The sequence below is a fragment of the Lytechinus pictus genome, chromosome 6 (genome assembly GCF_037042905.1).
Source record: "Lytechinus pictus isolate F3 Inbred chromosome 6, Lp3.0, whole genome shotgun sequence".
Classification (NCBI taxonomy): domain Eukaryota; kingdom Metazoa; phylum Echinodermata; class Echinoidea; order Temnopleuroida; family Toxopneustidae; genus Lytechinus; species Lytechinus pictus.
Window position 1 is genome coordinate 18,042,968 of NC_087250.1, and position 19,087 is coordinate 18,062,054.

Below are 19,087 nucleotides of genomic sequence, written 5' to 3' on the forward strand. Positions count from 1 at the left end.
AGAAGTGTAAAACTACACTAGTTTGGTTTCAGTCTAAACCAAATAGGTGTTTATACAACACCAATTAGTATTAAAACAGCACGGGTTTGATTCCAAACTGTTGTTGTTTCAATACTTCTCTGGTGTGGACATTATATATATAGATTCCGGGCTGGTGTTAAATCAACACCCGAGTTTTTGCAGTGTACAGTATCACAAAAACATGCTATGAACACAGGAATATCGAGTTGTATATAAATGCTTTTATTTCCCAATGTATAATAGCAGTTTATCATCAAGATACAGAGATCAAGTTTTTCAAAGATTACAGTACATCAATCAATAAAACGTACGACGTTGAAGCTTACATGTTTGTTTTTGCCTCTCCATTCTCAAGATGTGAGTTTATGATATAAATTCCAAAACTTAAAGGTTCTTATTAATACGTTCAGTCTAATCGCTTTGTTGTTGATTTTGTTTGATCCTATATGGCTACTACACAAATATTCCTACTCCTCTTTAATAGCATCATAATTCACTAGCGTACCTACGGGGGGGGGGGGGCAGGGGGGGGCACTCTGCCCCCCTGACGAGCCACAACCCATACAAAATACATATCACTGCCCCCCCTGACGAGCTTGAAAGACCTTTTATGCCCCCCTGACGAGCTTGAAGACCTTTTTTTTTTTTTTTTTTTTTTTTTTTGCTTGTCAATTTTTTTTCTGGTACAATAACCTTTATTTTTTATTGAAGACCTTTTTTTTTTTTTTTTTTTTGCTTGTCAATTTTTTTGGCGGCCGATTTTGCCCCCCCTGTGGAAAATCCTAGGTACGCCACTGTCATAATTACACTAAGAAAAATACATGAGTATAATTCTAAACTACTTCTAACAAGTCAAATGAATGGTAAAATTAAACAAAATAATAATCAGATATAAGCGTCTGACTCACCTCAAACTTGTGTAACATACCAAAAATTATAAAAGATTCTCAAATCAATTTATATGTACTTGTAAACGATATGGAATAGCATTGATATGTAATCATTATTTATATACAGTTTGTTCAGAAAATACTATCGAACCATCGTCGCAGAAGCTTTATCACCATCATAATAATAATTTTATGAACGTCATAATGCATGATAATTGCATATAAAGCGATCATTTCAGCTGCAGTACACATTTCTACATAGCTTGTCTCTACAACATCACGAAGCGTATATCGAATATCAATATTATATTTACAAGTAATTTTGAATACGCAGCTGTATTTTATTTTGATTGTCGATCGACTGTAAATTTCCCTTTTTCCCCAAATATTAGATATACCTAGTGGGTACATTTTATGAAAACAAGGATAACCATACACTGTAAAAACTGTGGTGTTAAAACTGACACCAATTGGTGTTAATAGAGGACCACACCTTGAGGTGTTAAAATAACACCCTAGAGATTGAACATAACACCAAAGTGTGTAAATGTAACAACCATAGGTGTTGTAATAACACCTATATATGTAAAACTAACACCACCAATTTAACACCGGTGTAAAATAACCGGTGTGGTCCTATATGTAGACCGGTTAACACCACAGTTTTTGCTGTGTAGAACACATTACGGTATACTTTTTTAATATAAGGTATGAATAGTAGAGAGCATACAAATTGCGTGTGACATCCTTTGTTTTGGAAATCCCCTCATTGTTTCTTTTGTCAGCTATTCTTGTTCATACTCTAAAAACATTGTGTGTCTCGTGTGGATGGTACAGAGTAAAGACGTGTTCAAGTTGATGTATATTTCTATAAAATATTTTCATCACGTTCAAAATTTGTTTTATTGTTTGTCTTGTTGATATAAAATGACTCAGCAAGTGTGGAATTACCTGAAAATGGAAGGGAATAATCTTTGCTTATATCTTTCTGATATGCTACCACTTAAGTCGTAAGAATATTCTATTTTACATTGAAAACATGAATAACCAAGAGTGTGTGATAACTATTTACAAAAGCAGCGTCGAAATATTTACAAAGAAACGATATAATCCTTTTTTTAAGATTTGTATGCTCGCTTATAATGTTAGTCACATAGTAAAACGTTTAGCAAAAACTTTTACACGTTAGATGGCCTTCAAATCTAAATTGAATGGAATGATAACTGAAATTGTAGTTATGTGAATAAATCAGGTGATATGAATATAAAATCACTGAACATAAATGGTCAACCGCGGGTTCCTTTCATTAGTGCTGATAAAATAAACAACTTAAAACTTGAAATTCAAACTGAGAAAATCGGAGTTGGTTGTAACATAGGTCGATCGACATTTAATATCTCAGTAAAGGCTAATAAGGATTACACAAAACCGGATATATAAACAATAAAATGAAACAAACGAAACTATAAACACCGAAAAATTATATTCCAACAAATCTGGAAATAACGCAGATATCAAATTAGTAAATCTGCCTTTTATATGATTATATTTCTATCTTATATGATATGGTGTATAATCAACCAGAAAATAACCATTTTCCCTACGAGATTTCACGCAGTATGTTAGATATGCAAGTATACACGTCATTTACAAGAAAATAATTATTCTTTAAATCATTTTACACAAAGCTCCTATACTCTGTGTGCTTAATTTTTATATATTACATTGCAGAATTCAAGAAAATAACGAAACCACGAAAGAGTCAGAATTTTATTAAATATCACTACTGTTGTACACACTCGCGGACACAAACGAAAAAAAAAGTTTTCATATAATGCATTCTTGCAGGACTTCAGGGCCTACATTATAACTTATGACAAATGACTTAAGACAAAACATTTTAAATAATGCAACATTAATGGTATTTATAAAGTCTAGAAAGTGGTAAGTCAGATTCTGGGATACTACTGCTAAACAACTTTCTTAGATTTAGAAAGAGTTTCCTGAATTACGAGCTCTGTATCTACTTTAGATGTAATACATTACGACTAGTAAGGAGTTGGCTATACTATTGCAGACACTTCAAGATAAATAGCTGCATGTATAAACAGGTGGCATTCAAACTTCCATACATACATTCTCAAAATATTGGTCAATGTATAATACTCATATGGTATACAATTACTTTCATTTTCTGTCATTTCAAATTCAGATGTTAATTTATTTGTTTACTTTATTATTTTATTGTCTTACGTCGTAACCAGTATTACAAGTTGTACAAACCACCGATTTTCTTTATTACTGTTCTAATTATTCTTTTCATGTTATATGCATTGTTAAGCTACATGTATGCTTGGCCCCCTCTGATAAGCCCTCTGCTTTTCAAGGGGCTCACATGTTATGGATAAATGCCTCATTAAATTGTAAACCCTATATATAAGTATATATACATATACATGAAGATGGAGTAAATTAAATGAATGAATGTTGTAATTCTAACATTGTATTGTATGTACATATAATTCTCTGCATAATATGTGTTTTCCCATTTGGAGATTATGTCTGTCGAAGATATCAATTTTGGCACAGAAAATACTATTCAACATCATATTAGATATAATTTATAATTTCAGCTACAAAATAATTCATTTACAACCTTTGCCAATCACAAGCGAACGAATAAATGAAGCTACTTGTCGCTGTAAGTATAGAATATGTCATGAACATCGACGTATCACCATCATGGACCCTCTCCGTACACCTACATGGTATTATCTATCATGTGGTATTTAAAATATGGACTTCCTTTCAATCCAAAAATAACATATTTCTAAATACTTGGTGTCCATTTAATATGAATAAACTGAATTACCTTCTAGTTACTACACTTACTTCAGAAGAATTGGAAGGGTCGAAGAAAATTATTTGAGCCGGTGAGGATCAACTATACTTTAAGGGGGTGACACGACATATGCTCCTGCGACAATTGCTCCGGTCTTAATATCTCAGAAGGCATAGGATTAGAGTTAGGATTATGATAGAGTTTTTGGTTCAGAATATTGCAATGATTACGATTAGGGTTTATTTAGTCTTAGAGGTTAGGTTTTATGTTTCGCTTAATGTGTAGATTTTCCATCGGAGCAATTGCCGCCGGAGCAAATGTTATGGAACCCTTTAAGGGTCATGAAATAATGATTTCAGCTTCATTTCTTAACCCAACGGCCTCTAAAGCAAGTTGAAATTTCTGAACCTGTTCACTAGGTCGGACACGATTTCTCCAGTCTTGAAGCATCTCTTTAAGACCAGATTTTGAAACACTGCTAGCTGATGAATCTGCCCTGACAAGGTACTTCTCCACCTGTGAGTGGGAGAAACTGAGCTTGTAGCCAAGCTCACGAGCATCCTTTGCTTCATAGACTAAATCAGTCAACAGCTCTATCATGTCGTTCGAAACGAACTTCATTCGGCCTCTTCTAAAATAAGAAATGGAAAGAGAGAGAAACAATACTGTTATAGGTTAAACTAAATGGAACACATCAACTGATTTCATTAAAGCAACAACATCGTTAAATTCCACGGAAATTTTCACATATCACGAAAATAATGATTTACCGTGTGATTAAAAAAAAAACTTGACGCCTCAAAATCCCTAATTAATGGAGGAAATATTTCTTGCCTGAAAGAGTGTGTTCTCCCAAAATAATGATACTATAATTATATTGTATGTCTTCTCGCTTGGATAATCAATGGCTATATTAGTTGCAATGATATAAACTAATTTGCGCCAAAGTAAGGCATGACTGCTATTAATGGATCCAGATGCCGGTGATGTCAGAATCCTACATGAGTTAGTAAATATATCGGCTAATCCCTTTTCATTGAAATTAACTTGGGAATTGATGCTATAAGGTATTTATTTAAAGATCCAGACCGGACCAGAAAATGAAATTGATAAATTATATACCAATCGAAAGTTTATAAGCTACTAAATACAGCAAGGTATGCTTTATGCATTCTCACCATTTCCCAGCTGAGTATTTTGCTTAAGAATATTCCAATTATCGGGCTTCGAACCCCGCTTAGAAAATAGGCTTTATTGTGCTTTTCACCTGCCTCGAGACCGTGACGTCACGTTGTGTAAGAAGCGTCGTGATTCCATAGGTTTGTACACAGAAAAACTGGGTGATTTTTTTGCTTTCCAGATAACGCATTTCATTCTCTTCACTTCTATCACAGAGGGATATCACATATATTTTTACCCACAAGCTTGAATTTATGAAATCTACAGTTTTGAACTATTTTTTGCCATATTTTATTTCCTGCTTATTTGTGGCAGATTTCAATTCTATCTGTATTTAGAATATGTATAACAACTTTTCCTGACATAGCAATTTAGGCCCAATAAGAGCCAAACAAAGAAATAAAAAAAAGGTAGTGAATAGTTGTAGGTTTACAACAATTGAATAGTGAATAATTTTGAGTGCCATTTTCATTTGAAAACGAAAAAAAATGGATTCATAACATGGAAATGGAAGAAAATACCCAATGCTTTTGTACACAAACCTATGGAATCACAACCCTCCCGACACAACGTGACGTCATCATTTCCAGGCGACGTGGGGGTGCTCAATCGAAGCGTACTTTGGAGGAGCAGTTTCTTTGATTTTTATTTAATATTTTTAACTATTGGAAGGAGATATATGTAATATTTTTGGTATATTTATATTGTATGAATCATTACCTTTATTTTGATATATGATTGTTTTTACACCGGTCAGGGTCTTTAACAATTATAATGTTAATTACTATTTAAAAAAATGTGTGTTGAAATGTATATTAATGCAACCATTGTAGGATTATGACATCACTGGCGTATACATGTAGAGTCATTCAATGCAGTCATACATTACTTTGACGCAAGTCAATACCTTCTGGTCGTCTAAGCTTTAACTTATAACACACAAATATGGTATCAAATTATTTTGAAGAACTATGGAGAAAGGCCATATATAATAATTTCGTGATAATGACATACATGTATTTCTTCCTTCAATAAGGGATTTGTGAGATGTCAGGTTTTTTAATTTTACTCACACGGTAGAAGGTAAACATTTTTTTTTACATATATATATAAAAAGATCACACATTATGCAAATGTAAAAAGAGAGCACGCCAACAATCGACAACACATATAAGCACGTGATAAGGGTTCCTGTTGTATGGTTTGGGAAGACAAAGTCATTTTGGACAAAGTTATTTGTCAAAGGAAATGCCCGGATGGTTACTTAATTGCATTTGTATAAACTCATTCTTGTCATCACAACTGGAATGTGTTTTTGATCTGCTTCGTTACATGCATGTCTAAAGCCTAACCAAACATTTTGGAAACTGCACATACGACTCGGGGCTTTAAAAAAGAATAATAAAATCAGGGAAGCAAATTGCATGGCATCTGCTTATAATTCTTATCAGTAACTTACGCATTTTCTTCCTAAACCGTTTTCCACAGACGTTTCATCCCTCATTTAATTGCATGCATAATAATTTACATAGAATGCAATTTTATTGATTGTTTTTAAAGTCATGATAGTTAGAGGATTCATTAGTCCACTATTTATATACATTATATCATTTTATTTTGCGATTTTTATTTTGTTTTAAATTCATCGCATTTTTCCGGATAACCTCAATTATGCAGAAAGAACGACATTTCCTTACCTTTGATTTTTTTCGTAGTCAGGTTCCACTGTTTAAAGAACAAACAACAAAAGCAACCAAATAGAAATAAACTGTTATAGTTCATGTACTACAGGATTAAAAAAAAAAGAATTATGACGTTTTTTTTATGAAATGATTCACCAGATGATGTCATATTATTTAACAGTTTTTGTTTGACGTGATATCGGGCAATTTTTTTTAAACAAGTGCACACCAAGTTACCGATATTGCACATAGCATTTCTATTTATTTGAAAGAAGGATAAAAGAGCATTGTACATTAAATTCCTTGCTCATGGGCATAGGTGCCGCGGCCGGGGATCGAACCCCGGACTTTTTATGTATAGCCAGGCGCCTTAGTCCACTCGGCCACGGAAAATGGAATGTAAATCGATACGATTGTTTGAGTGATTCTGTTTTCAAAGTACAATTGATGGAATTTCTTTCTACTGAATATACATTTATTCATTTTTGACTGGGTGTGTTTTATGTCACCCGTCTTTATCAAGGTAAGATGATCTTTCACTTTTCACATACCTTCTCTAGAGATATTAATTTCTTGTTCTGCTATTAATGACGTGCCCTGCTCAATGCAAACACGAACACTCTTGTTATCACTAGAGGGCGGTAGATTGACGTGTATAGTATTACAACCTCCGGATAGTAGGGAACGCGGATGAACCTTTAAAAGGAAACAATTGAATCTGAGTCATGAATATTCATGAATAGGTTTAGGATAAAACATATAATTTTGATAAAACAACATTCATCATCAAATTTGTTTCGATACAACAAGTTCCAATTGCCATTCCGGAACATTTTCGGTGAGTGGCGATTTTTTTTTCTTGTTTACTTTCTTTTGTTTAAAGAATGAAACAAGTTTGTCAATGTATGATATTTAAGGACAGACAATTCTTGGGTAGATAGATAATCCATTCCACTGTCATGACTGTACTAAAAAGAATCTGACTTTGGTAATTTTCTTATTTGCCACATGAAATCGGAGAGGAATGACATAAAAAAAAGAAAAAGATATTCAGATGCTTACAGTTTCTCGGGTATTCTCCGAGCCAGAAAGACATGACAGTTTGATGTCATCTTCAGCAGATTCTAGACGCAATTTGATTACAGTTGTTACTTTGTAGATATGTTCCGATAAGCTGTAATTCTGTCTTACACCCTAGAAAGAAACGTTGTTATAATCTAAATATCATGTGAATCACTGTTTGGATAAAATGAATGCATTTTCTTTCTCAAGTAAGACGCATACATTGCAGGATGAATCAATATACAGTGCGTATTAATAAAACAGTTTACACTTTGAAAAAGTCCAGGGAATAAAAAAAAAATACAATATTGGGATATTTTTTGTCTCACCTGCATAGCAGAGTGAGACTATAGGCGCTACTTTTTCGACGACGGCGGCGGCGTCAAAAATCAAGTTAGGTTTTTGAAATGACAGCATAACTTAGAAAGTATATGGACCTAGTTCATGAAACCTAAACATACATGTAGGGTTGATCCTTAACATTCTGCCTGAGTTTCAGATAACATGACCAAGGTCAAAGGTCATTTAGGGTCAATGAACCTAGACCATGTTGGGGGAATCAACATCAAAATCTTAACTAAGGTTAAGTTTTTGAAATTTTGTCATAACTTCGAAAGTATATAAACCTAGTTCATGAAATGTAGCCATAAAAGTAATCAAGTATTACCAAACACCCTGCCTGAGTTTTAAGTCACATGACCAAGTTCAAAGGTCAATTAGGGTCAATTAACTTTGACCAGGTTGGGGGTATTTGTTGAATTACTATCATAACTTTGAAAGTTTAGGAATCTGATTTATATAACTTAGACATAAGACTAATCAAGTATCACTGAAGATCCTGTGCGAGTTTCAGGTCACATAATCAAGGTCAAAAGTCATTTAAGGTCAATGAAATTTTGCCAAGTTGGGGGTATTTGCTGAATTACCATCATAACTTCAAAAGTTTATGGATCTGATTCATAAAACTGTAAGTGTATTGGTCTAGTTTATAAAACTTGGACATTAGAGTAATCAAGTATCACTTAGCATCTCATGCGAGTTGCAGGTCATATGACTAAAGTCAAAGGTCATTTAGGTCAATGAACTTTGGTAATTTCGGAGGTAATTATTAGATTGCTGTCATAACTTTCAAAGTCTATAGATACAGTTTATAAAATGGGGATAGAGGGGCAATCAAGTATCTCTGACGACAAGTCTTGGGTCGCATGATCAAAGTAAAATGTCATTTATTTTCAATGAACATAGTATTGCATCATTATATGAATTGTGTTTTTTGTGAATAATTATGTTATAGTAGTTTACGCAGTAAGCACTGCTGCTATATTGAATCGCGTGATGCAGGTGAGACTGTCAGAGTCGCTCCACTTGTTATCATATATATTCTTGGGTTTGGGTCTCATTTATCAAATGAAAGTAAACATTTTGGCAGAATGTTACACTTGAGTGAGCACTGTCCATTTTTGTAAAGCTCGCAGGAATCAGTTTGTGCAGAAATGCTAATTTTCACGTTGTGTCAAGGAAAAAAAGCTAAAAGAAACTGACCATGCGGTACATTTTTGCATTTTAGCAAATCTCACATTTAAACATTCTTAGCAACTTTGCCAACCAAAATAATATTTTTTTTCATAGGTAAGAACAATCTTTCCCTTTTTTGCTAGCTGGATCTGAGGATATAACTGAATGGAAACAAAAAATATATATATATATTTCAGATATCTCCATCATTATTTTACTAAGTTTTTATCATTTAAAGTGGGACAGCATTTCATATTTCATTTAATACTTGTTTCTCCACACTTTTCCCGAGATTGACAATGATTAACAAAACGAAAATCAAGCCTAAGCCATTTCAGGTGAATCACAGCTCCCTGTATCAAAAGCAGATATCACCATGATGGCTTCGGTGTGTGGCGAGGAGAGGGGAGCACAATTGCGCTATATGAAGTGTTTTGGGCAACGAAACAAGTTAAAGGTAAAATATCTTTAAATTAATCTTCCTAGCTAAAGTCCATGTGTTTTTCATGACTAACGTCTACTTTTCTTCACATCAATTTTTCCAAGCTCTACACATATCATTTATACAAACTTATAAAAAGTAAGTGGTGCTCGCTCAAGCGATGTTTAAATGTGGAAAGAGCCTCAGGATATAACATATGATTTTACAGGATTATGTTTAAGTGCGAACTTTTTTTGTATACACACTATGCAAATACACCCACAATAGTTTTCTCTTTTCCCCCTTTTTTTTTTATATGTTTACATGTTCAGGTTATCCTATGAAGTAATACATTTTCATGCATCGAACGGAACTCTTGACAATCAACCTAGCACCTGTACATACTGTAGAGTCATTGTTGTAAGGATGTGCGATGCAGATTCGCAGAGTTGGGTGTAAGGAGTTGCTGATGAAAAGAGGCTGTGATACTTCACAGATGAATTGAACTCCATGGATGTCGTTTGAAGACAAAGCGAAGTATTCAAGATGACGTGTTGAGAAGCTAATCTTGTCTTCTGAGATCTCAAAATCTCTTGTCGATTCAGGAAGCAAAGTCTTGTACCCATATTCTCCTAGAATATGCAACAACAGACAAGAAAGTAGTTTGTGTTAGAAACAAGTTACCGAGTTGACAGCACCATAAAGTAATGTAAAAGTTTTATATCTTCCCTATATTATACATTAGGAGTCATGCATTACTTTAACCCTAAATAGACCGGGGGGGGGGGGCTGATTCATCCCTTCTCGACATTTTTGGGGGTAAATCCGCCGCGATAATTATTTTGGCCGCGTCGCTATCTGGCTTTTTACTTTTTAAGTCTTGCGCAACTTTTGAGACCAAAATTGCGACCCAAGTGGTTGTGAAATTACGCAATAGTGTTTTAAGTCAAAATTAGAATCAATCAACTTCATCTTGTTTATGGTCAAAATAATGTCCCCGAAAGCAGGGGCGTCGATCCATTTTTCAGATTGGGGGGGGGGGGGCAAATCATAAAGTGAATCAACGTTCCATAGGCGCTCGATCACACAAAACAAACAAACCGACACACACATACATAGGCCTATATATATATATATATATGTGACTCATGAGAAAGAGACACATATCTTACCAACAAATTAATGCGAGCGCGAAGCGCGAGCTGAAATTTTGTAACACACTGACCTGAAAACCGGAAAAGGTGACCTGTTTAGGACTGTTGGTAGTTAACTCGTGAGGAGGATACATATCTAACTACACAGATAAAGCGAGTGCCGAGAGCGAGCTAAATTGTATTTTGACCTGAAAGCTTGATATTCTAAGCATTTTTGGTACCAATGATTAAGATCGGTATCTAAAACAACAATAGATGCGGGCGCGAAGAGCGAGCCGAAAATTATGATATTTTGATCTGAAAAAAAATTGAGTTAAATGGACGTTGTTAATAAAGAACAAGATATATATCCAGCAGAATATTATTGCAAATCGAAGCGGAAGTTCTTTTGATGTTTGGAACTGAAAACGGGACATTCTTTTCACCTATTAATCATGAAAAGTATGGGTTCTTACTACCGAAATGATGCGAGCGTGAAGCGCGAGCTGAAAATTTTGATATTCCGATCTGAAAAAGCGGACATTTTGAGCACGATTATAAACGAGAGAAAGAACGAGTTTTGTATCTCAATCTCGCTAGCTGATTTCTGTGTAACATTACAATTTTATTTTATTTTTGCACATGCGGAATTATTGGGGGGGGGGGGGCAAAACGATATGTTCCCCCAATATTTTCATTGGTGAGGCGATCGCCCCCCTCCCCCCCCCCCCAGGATCGACGCCTCTGCTCGAAAGTTTTCATTAAAAAAAAACAATTTTAAAAAAGTAGAAAACAACGATATCCATGAGAAATTTAGAAAGCAATAAAGTACATAAGAAAATAAATGTGATGTTGAATTTTTAAAGTACAGATAAATAGATTTATGGATTCCTATAATGAGTCTTCATAGCAAAAATAAGCATTTTATGGACATTATTTAGATTATTTGACCAAACTTTTGTTTTTACGTATAAATTAGTGTAATTCATGTGCAGTGAGATTTTTCACAGAATTTAATTTCAGTTTGAAGATTATGCCGTGGGTAAAGCGCGTGGCAATATTATGGTAGCGATTGCACGATCGACGGCCGAGATCATCTTCTCAGGCGTCGAAATAAATGAAGCCCAGTCTATTTAGGGTTAAGTTATCTATTTCCTCATAACATGAAGCATTACTACCTTTTCTGTTTTATATCTGGTGTACAGAAAAAGGTGACTGGGTATGACATAAATAAAGTTACATATCAAAACCCCCAAATCAGACAAATGAGCACACAAGAGAACCCATTTCTATTTGAATATCCTACATTACCTGGTCCTATTTTGCTATAAAGCTTCACACGCATTAAGTCTTTCTTCTTCTGCTGGTATCGATATGGAGCAATGTAGTGTGGAAGCGCTACAGTGGCAGGTTTGAGAAGATGATGGTTACAGGAACATTGGATGATTGGTGTTAGGAGAATTTCGCCAGAACCCAGGGGGAAGTCAGATGTACCCACATTGAGGACAGTGAGAGTGAGAAGTGATTTCATTCCTTTGGGGATCGCTCCTGAAGGAATGGATACCCGGATATCAGGTTCGTCTAAGTTCAGGTCTCCACCATCATGATCAATGATGCCATGTGTGAAATGATCCAAGAAACCTGGGTGGTTTGGTATTGCTGTTATTGTGAAGTAGAACATGTCGGGTCAGCAAGCAGATATGCAGATATTGCGGATTTTTCAAGAGCCGATTTTTGAATGTGTTACATTTTGATTAAAACTAAAAATAACGTGATTGAGATAAAATGAGACATCAATCAATATGCTGTCTCTTAATTGAATTACAATAGTCTTGTAATTACATGTGGCACTTTCCCTAACCGTAAAATGTCCATTCAAGAAATAAACATGGATGAAGACAAATGTTGCATTTGATTTCGACATGTTCGAATTCTATAGTTGAATGCAAAGGTATGAATAACAAACAAAAAATATTGTGCGTCTTTGCTACAAGAAGTATACTTATGATTTTTAAAATACACTTTTGATTTTGATATTTTCGTCCCATGACTGCTTAAACCTACCTCGGGCTATGTGATCTGCAGCATCGTTGAAATTAAAAGCTTGAACCATTTCAAGCAACCTCAGCCTTGTTCCTCCTTGCTTGGCCCATTTCTGAAGCATTTGTAGTACCATCCGACGTATCGAGGCAGGTTGAAAGGTCAAAGATGAAGCCATCACCTGAAGAATTTCAGAAGCTGGCAGATCCAACCTTTGAGAGAGGTCGATGAGGTCTGGAGTTGTCCGGATTTTGGCACAGATTTCACCAATACCTTTTTATAGGGAACATAATGACATTGCAAGTTCATAGTGAATGACGACTCCTGTTTCCATTTTGCCGAAATACACAGTTTTACCATTAGATTAAAAAAATATACATTTTGGCTAGTTTTCTATTCCATCAAATTTTCTACAAAACGTGTTAAAAGCAATACCAAAAGCGAGTTTAATAAAATTCAAGCTGTGATCATACCTGTTTGAGCGTCTTCGATGTTGTATCCTTGAAGAAGCGCAGACACCTTCTCTTCCTTCTCCTGTCTTTCTAGACGTCTACACCATTGATGAAAGAGTCTCCATGCTAGTCTCTCCATTAATGCAGGATCGCGAGGAGCAATGAGAACTATGATGTCATTAACGTCCAAACGAAGAGCTTTAGCTAGGTCTAAGGCCAACGTGACATTCGCCACCGGACGAACGACGCTACACAGTTCTGAATTACTAGGTGAACCTCCATACCCGTCGATGTCGCCAATAGTTTCATCTTTGTCTACGATTTAATAGTATATGGAGGTTGAATGCTATTAGAAATGTTAATAAAGATAACCTTGTAAAAGACCTGCTAGTACTTCAATGGTAAAGCGTGGTCCGATTTTTTCTTTTATACATAGATATTTCCAATCCCTTGGTTTTTATTAAAAAACGCGTCAGAATTACTAGGTGAACCTCCATACCCGTCGATGTCGACAATAAATTCATATTTGTCTACGATTTAATAATATATGGTTGGGTGAATGTTAAAGTCCGGTCTGTTAGCGTCAAAAACACCCTACTTGTGGACACAGTGGACAAAAGCATGATTTTTTCTCCAGACCTTTGTTTATGTATAAGAATTAAAAATGGGGTATGCTCCAAAAAATCTGGCTGCAGGAACAGTGAAAAAATGGGTGAAAATGTCAGAATTTATGAGTTTAGATTGGTCTGATATATAGACTAGCGCTAGTGCAAAACTCAATAGCAGTGCATTAGTTTGCATTGGTTTAGTTCTTGAATTCAGACCCTTTTTGAACAGATATTCTGTTTGCCCTCACATCTCAATGCACTAAATATCTGAATGCAGATGCTAAACAAGCCGAAGGGTGGTGATGGAGGGGGTTGAATGTTGGTGTGTATGTACATATTTTGGTCTTGGGGTAAAGATGTGCAAGACACATTTTTTTGCATGTGTTGGAAATTGTGTTGCCATGGTAACAGTGTATTATGGCAAAAATAAGGTACAAATCTTGCAGTTAGAACTACTTCCTCTGTTGTCACCCGATTCTCATGAAATTTGGCACACACATTGGTCTTGAGGTGAAGATGTCTAAGACACATTTTGTGTGTCTTTCGGAAATTTTGTTGCCATGGTAACGACATAACATTTGGTGAAAATTGGGGAAAAAACCTTACAATTCAAACTGCTTCATCAGTTTTAAATCAATTCTCATGAAATTTTGCACACACATTGGTATTAAAGTAAAGATGTACAAGGCACTTTTTGTGATTGTTTCAGAAATTATGTTGCCATGGTAACAACATATTATATGGCAAAATTTAGGTAAAAACCTTGCAATTTGAACTACTTCATCAGTTTCAAACCAATTCTCATGCATGATATGGCTCACACATTGGCCTTGAGATAAAGATGTGCAAGAACCTTTTTTTTTTTCATTTGTCAGAGAGTGCATTGCCTTGATAACCACATATAGCCAGAAATGCAGGGAAAACTCATCAATTGTGGATCAATCTACTTCTCAGTTTTCAGCCTGTGCTCAGAAAAGTTTACACAAATATTCATTTTGGGTAAAGATTCACATTCAGTGTTAAAGGGGAATCCAGCCTTGGTCATAAAATGTTGTGTGGAAAAGGAGAAAAATAAGAATGGTGAAAGTTTGAAAGCAATCGGACAAGCAAAATAAAGTTATGGCTGCTTTAAAATTAAGATCCCTAAGGCTACTAGTATGTAGATTTCAAATTGATAATGGGTAAGTAAATTATGACAAGGGGTGAGGCCGCAAGGACAACTTTCCCATTGGCCTTGTACTTTGATTTTTGGTTTTCACCTAAATTTCATTGGGGCCGTAATATAAACCTGTTAGTATAATGCTTTATGTCCTCATGAAAGAAAGATACAATTTGAAGTAAAACTTTTGAAAAAGACATTTTAGTCAATTAATTATTTCTGTACATGGAAGAGTGGTCCTTCCCTTACATCATTATGACATCACATGTGCGGCCAATTTGAAGTCTTCATGGGTATATAGTGATTACCAATGTTTACAACTTTTATATATTCACAACTTTCTTATGGTTTGTCCGATATTGTTCAAACTTTGACCTATTGTCTGATTTTTTCTTTTCCTCATAAAAACAAGTGTTTATCTGGTTTGGATTCCCCTTTAACATCATAAAATAGCGCAGGGTATTCATGGTATTAATCACCTTCAATAATATTTATAGGTTCTTTTTTTGGGGGGGGGGGCGGAGGAGGTCCTTAAAAACTGACAACATAAAAATATAGAAGGTTAAAGGACATGGCCATTAGGAACTTAAACACTTTTAAAGAAAGCGACCCTTCCATTTTTTTTTTTTTTTTTTTTTTGGTTTGGGGGGGGGGGGGGGCCTTTAGAAAATTGCCACATAAAGAGTAAAATGAAATAATTACAACTAGGAACTGACCCCCCCCCCCCAAAAAAAAAAAAAAAAAAAAAAGGGGGAAGAAAAATCCTTTACACTTCAGCGTATTAATTTAAAGCCTAAAACATTCTGGTTTGATAAAAGATCATTTCCGGTGCCCAATTAATCAACGTTTTATTTATCTCCTTCTACTCAGTCTTTGTTCATTTCAGTGTTTACTCTGACTTTCTTACATCACTTTTTGCACTTTTTGCACTTTAGAGCTTTACCATACCTTCTTGTTTTGTTTCCTCCCCCCCCCCCTCTTTTTCTCCCTCTCTAAGTACATTTTTTTTTGCTATTTTAATTCATTATTATCTAGCAACAATTATTCCATTTTGAATGCTTACACCTACACTGAAATATAATACCATGACATTTATTCTTTTCTTCATAATCTTCTAAACTCTATTTTGGCTACACTCTGTCCTAAATAATACTATTAGCTATATTTAATGTCTAGTTTAAAGAATTGAAGAAATGGCTGTCATGATATTATATTTCGGTAAAGGTGCATCAAATTCATAGTTGCAGCATTCAGAATGGAATAACTGTTGCTTGAAAAAAAATGGATTTAGTTGTTTTCCGAAAATCCTCTGTGAAAATTTTAGTTATATCACTGAGTTTTCCCATTCCTGCAGTTACCACCATCTGAAAGGGATATGACTAGAATATATGTAGAGAAATAAAAGTCATCATTTGCTCAATGAACAGTGAATACGTTCGTCCTTACTCCAATGCAAAATTATTTGCATTTTTTGTGACAGTCAGATCTTGCATCCAACAATTTTGCTACTGAAACATAATATTCATTTTTTGACAATTACACTGAAAAAATTAAATGAAATAAAATTGAAGGCAAAAAATTATTGTGCACATATGCATATTTTTGATATGGTATGCTATTGAGTCATGGATTTGCAAGTGAATTTTTAAAACAAGTGCAGAGATTTTTGTATATATATATATATATATATATATTTCTATAATTAGTTGCATGATTAAAGGTTCACTTTATAATATGTCAGAAAAAATATACTTGGAATGAAGAGAGGGTAAAAAAAGGAGAGAGGAAACATAAGATGGTATGGTGAAGCTCAAAATCAAGAGTGATGTGATATAGTTAAAAAGAAAGAGTAGGAATGGAATATGAATAAAAGACTGAGTATGATAATATAAATAAACAATGATTAATTGGCTACTGTAAACAATTTTTTACCAAAGCAGAATGCATTAAACATCAAATGAATGGTGTGAACTCTGAAGTGCAAATGAATCTTCTTACCTTTTAATGGGGGGGGGGCATTTTTCTGCTCAAAAAATATATCAGCCCCATTTGTTTGCGGGGGGGGGGTTAAGTTCTTAGTCATAATCCTTTAACTTTTACTTTTATGAGGTCATTTTCTAAAGACCCCCCCCCCCCAAAAAAAAAAAAAGGGAGTAATGTCTCGCTTTAAAATACAAAGACCCCTGAGGGGCAAAGGCGTAGACTGGTTGAGCATAGGGAGATAGAAGTGGTATGGGGAGGGATGCACATCTTGGGAAGGTGGAACTAAGGTTTGAAAAATCAGCCGTTGAAAGTAGAAGGGGTACACATTTTGTTTTGCTTGCCAGTGTTGGAACTCCTTTGCCAGAGCGGAAGGTTTCACATTCACCCAGTGTACCCCCAGCCTATGCCCTTGAGGGGATGCTTATTTCAAGAGTGTTAATGGACACCGCCTTTAACCTTTATTTTGAGGTCAGATTTTAAGGACCAATCCCGCTCCTCCCCCAAAACCTAGAAATATTACTGAAGGTGATTAATACCCCCACACTCATATATTTTAATGCAGTTTAGAATTTAATATGAATCTTTACCCAAAGATGAATATTTCTTCCAACTTTTATGAGCACTGACTAAAAAAAGGGGAAGTTGTTTGATCCACAATGAGTTTTCCTGCATTTCTGGCTATCATATGTGGTTACCATGGCAATATACTCTGACAAATGCACACATAAAATGGTTCTTGCACATCTTTACCTCAAAGCAAATGTATGAGCCAAATTTCATGAGAAATGGTTCAAAACTGATGAAGTTGTTCAAATTGCAAGGTTTTTACCTAAATTTTGCCATATAATATGTTGTTACCATGGCAACACAATTTATGAAACACATACAAAAAGTGCCTTGTACATCTTTACTCTAATACCAATGTGTGTATCAAATTTCATGAGAATTGATTTAAAACTGATGAAGCAGTTTGAATTGTAATTTTTTCCCCAATTTTCACCAAATAATATGTTGTTACCATGGTAACAAGATTTTTGAAAGACACACAAAATGTGTCTTAGACATCTTCACCTCAAGACCAATGTGTGTTCCAAATTTCATGAGAATCGGATGAAAACAGAGGAAGTAGTTCTAACTGCAAGATTTGTACCTTATTTTTGCCATAATACACTGTTACCATGGCAACACAATTTCCAACACATGCAAAAAAATGTGTCTTGCACATCTTTATCCCAAGACCAAAATATGTACATACACACCAACATTCAACCCCCTCCATCACCACCCTTCGGCTTGTTTAGCATCTGCATTCAGATATTTAGTGCATTGAGATGTGAGGACAAACAGAATATCTGTTCAAAAAGGGTCTGAATTCAAGAACTAAACCAATGCAAAATAATGCACTGCTATTGAGTTTTGCACTAGCGCTAGTCTATATATCAGACCAATCTAAACTCATAAATTCTGACATTTTCACCCATTTTTTCACTGTTCCTGCAGCCAGATTTTTTGGAGCATACCCCATTTTTAATTCTCATACATAAACAAAGGTCTGGAGAAAAAATCATGCTTTTGTCCACCGTGTCCACATAATTCCGCTAACAGACCAGACTATTATTAGAAATTTCAATGAAGATCTCCAGTACTATATTGATACAATGTGGTTCACTTTTTGTTTCTTGTTTTGGTTCTATCGAAAACGCGTTTGATAATATATTACCTTTTAATTTGTTACTATGGCTTCTTTCCTCTGTTTTGTTCTATTAGCCCCCCCCCCCCTCTCCATCCCCTTCTTCCACACCCTCGCTTATTATCATTCCTACCTGACTCTGAGTATTCGATGATCTTCCAATCTTCATTCTCTTCATCTTCATCCTCATCTGGTTCTTGAGGTGATGGGTCAGAATTCACGTCCGGGTGAAGAGGAGTCACGTCATCATTATTCTCATCATCTGCATGATATGATTTATAGCCAGAGGGTTTTGTTGCATTAAATAAAAAGCTTACCTGATAATAACCATTGAAAACTCACCACTTGTGCCGTAAAAGGGCAATAGTTCGGTGTGTTTAATTGCACAACCCCTCCCCTTAAGATTAAAA

At 35.0% G+C, this 19,087-nt stretch overlaps 1 protein-coding gene across 1 annotated transcript in view; it reads right to left on the minus strand.

Annotated features, from left to right (window-relative positions):
- Positions 1-222: 222 nt before the first annotated feature.
- LOC129263212 (uncharacterized) overlaps positions 223-19,087 on the minus strand; it is a 44,626-nt gene continuing 25,761 nt past the window's right edge. The window contains exons 13-21 of the mRNA XM_064100450.1: positions 18,811-18,939; positions 13,259-13,552; positions 12,810-13,058; positions 12,057-12,404; positions 10,018-10,244; positions 7,677-7,808; positions 7,166-7,310; positions 6,630-6,657; positions 223-4,384 (exon numbers count right to left, since the gene is read on the minus strand). Of these exons, the coding sequence (XP_063956520.1) occupies positions 4,093-4,384; positions 6,630-6,657; positions 7,166-7,310; positions 7,677-7,808; positions 10,018-10,244; positions 12,057-12,404; positions 12,810-13,058; positions 13,259-13,552; positions 18,811-18,939 (1,844 nt within the window). The 3' untranslated portion in view covers positions 223-4,092. The remainder of the gene's footprint in view (positions 4,385-6,629; positions 6,658-7,165; positions 7,311-7,676; positions 7,809-10,017; positions 10,245-12,056; positions 12,405-12,809; positions 13,059-13,258; positions 13,553-18,810; positions 18,940-19,087) is intronic.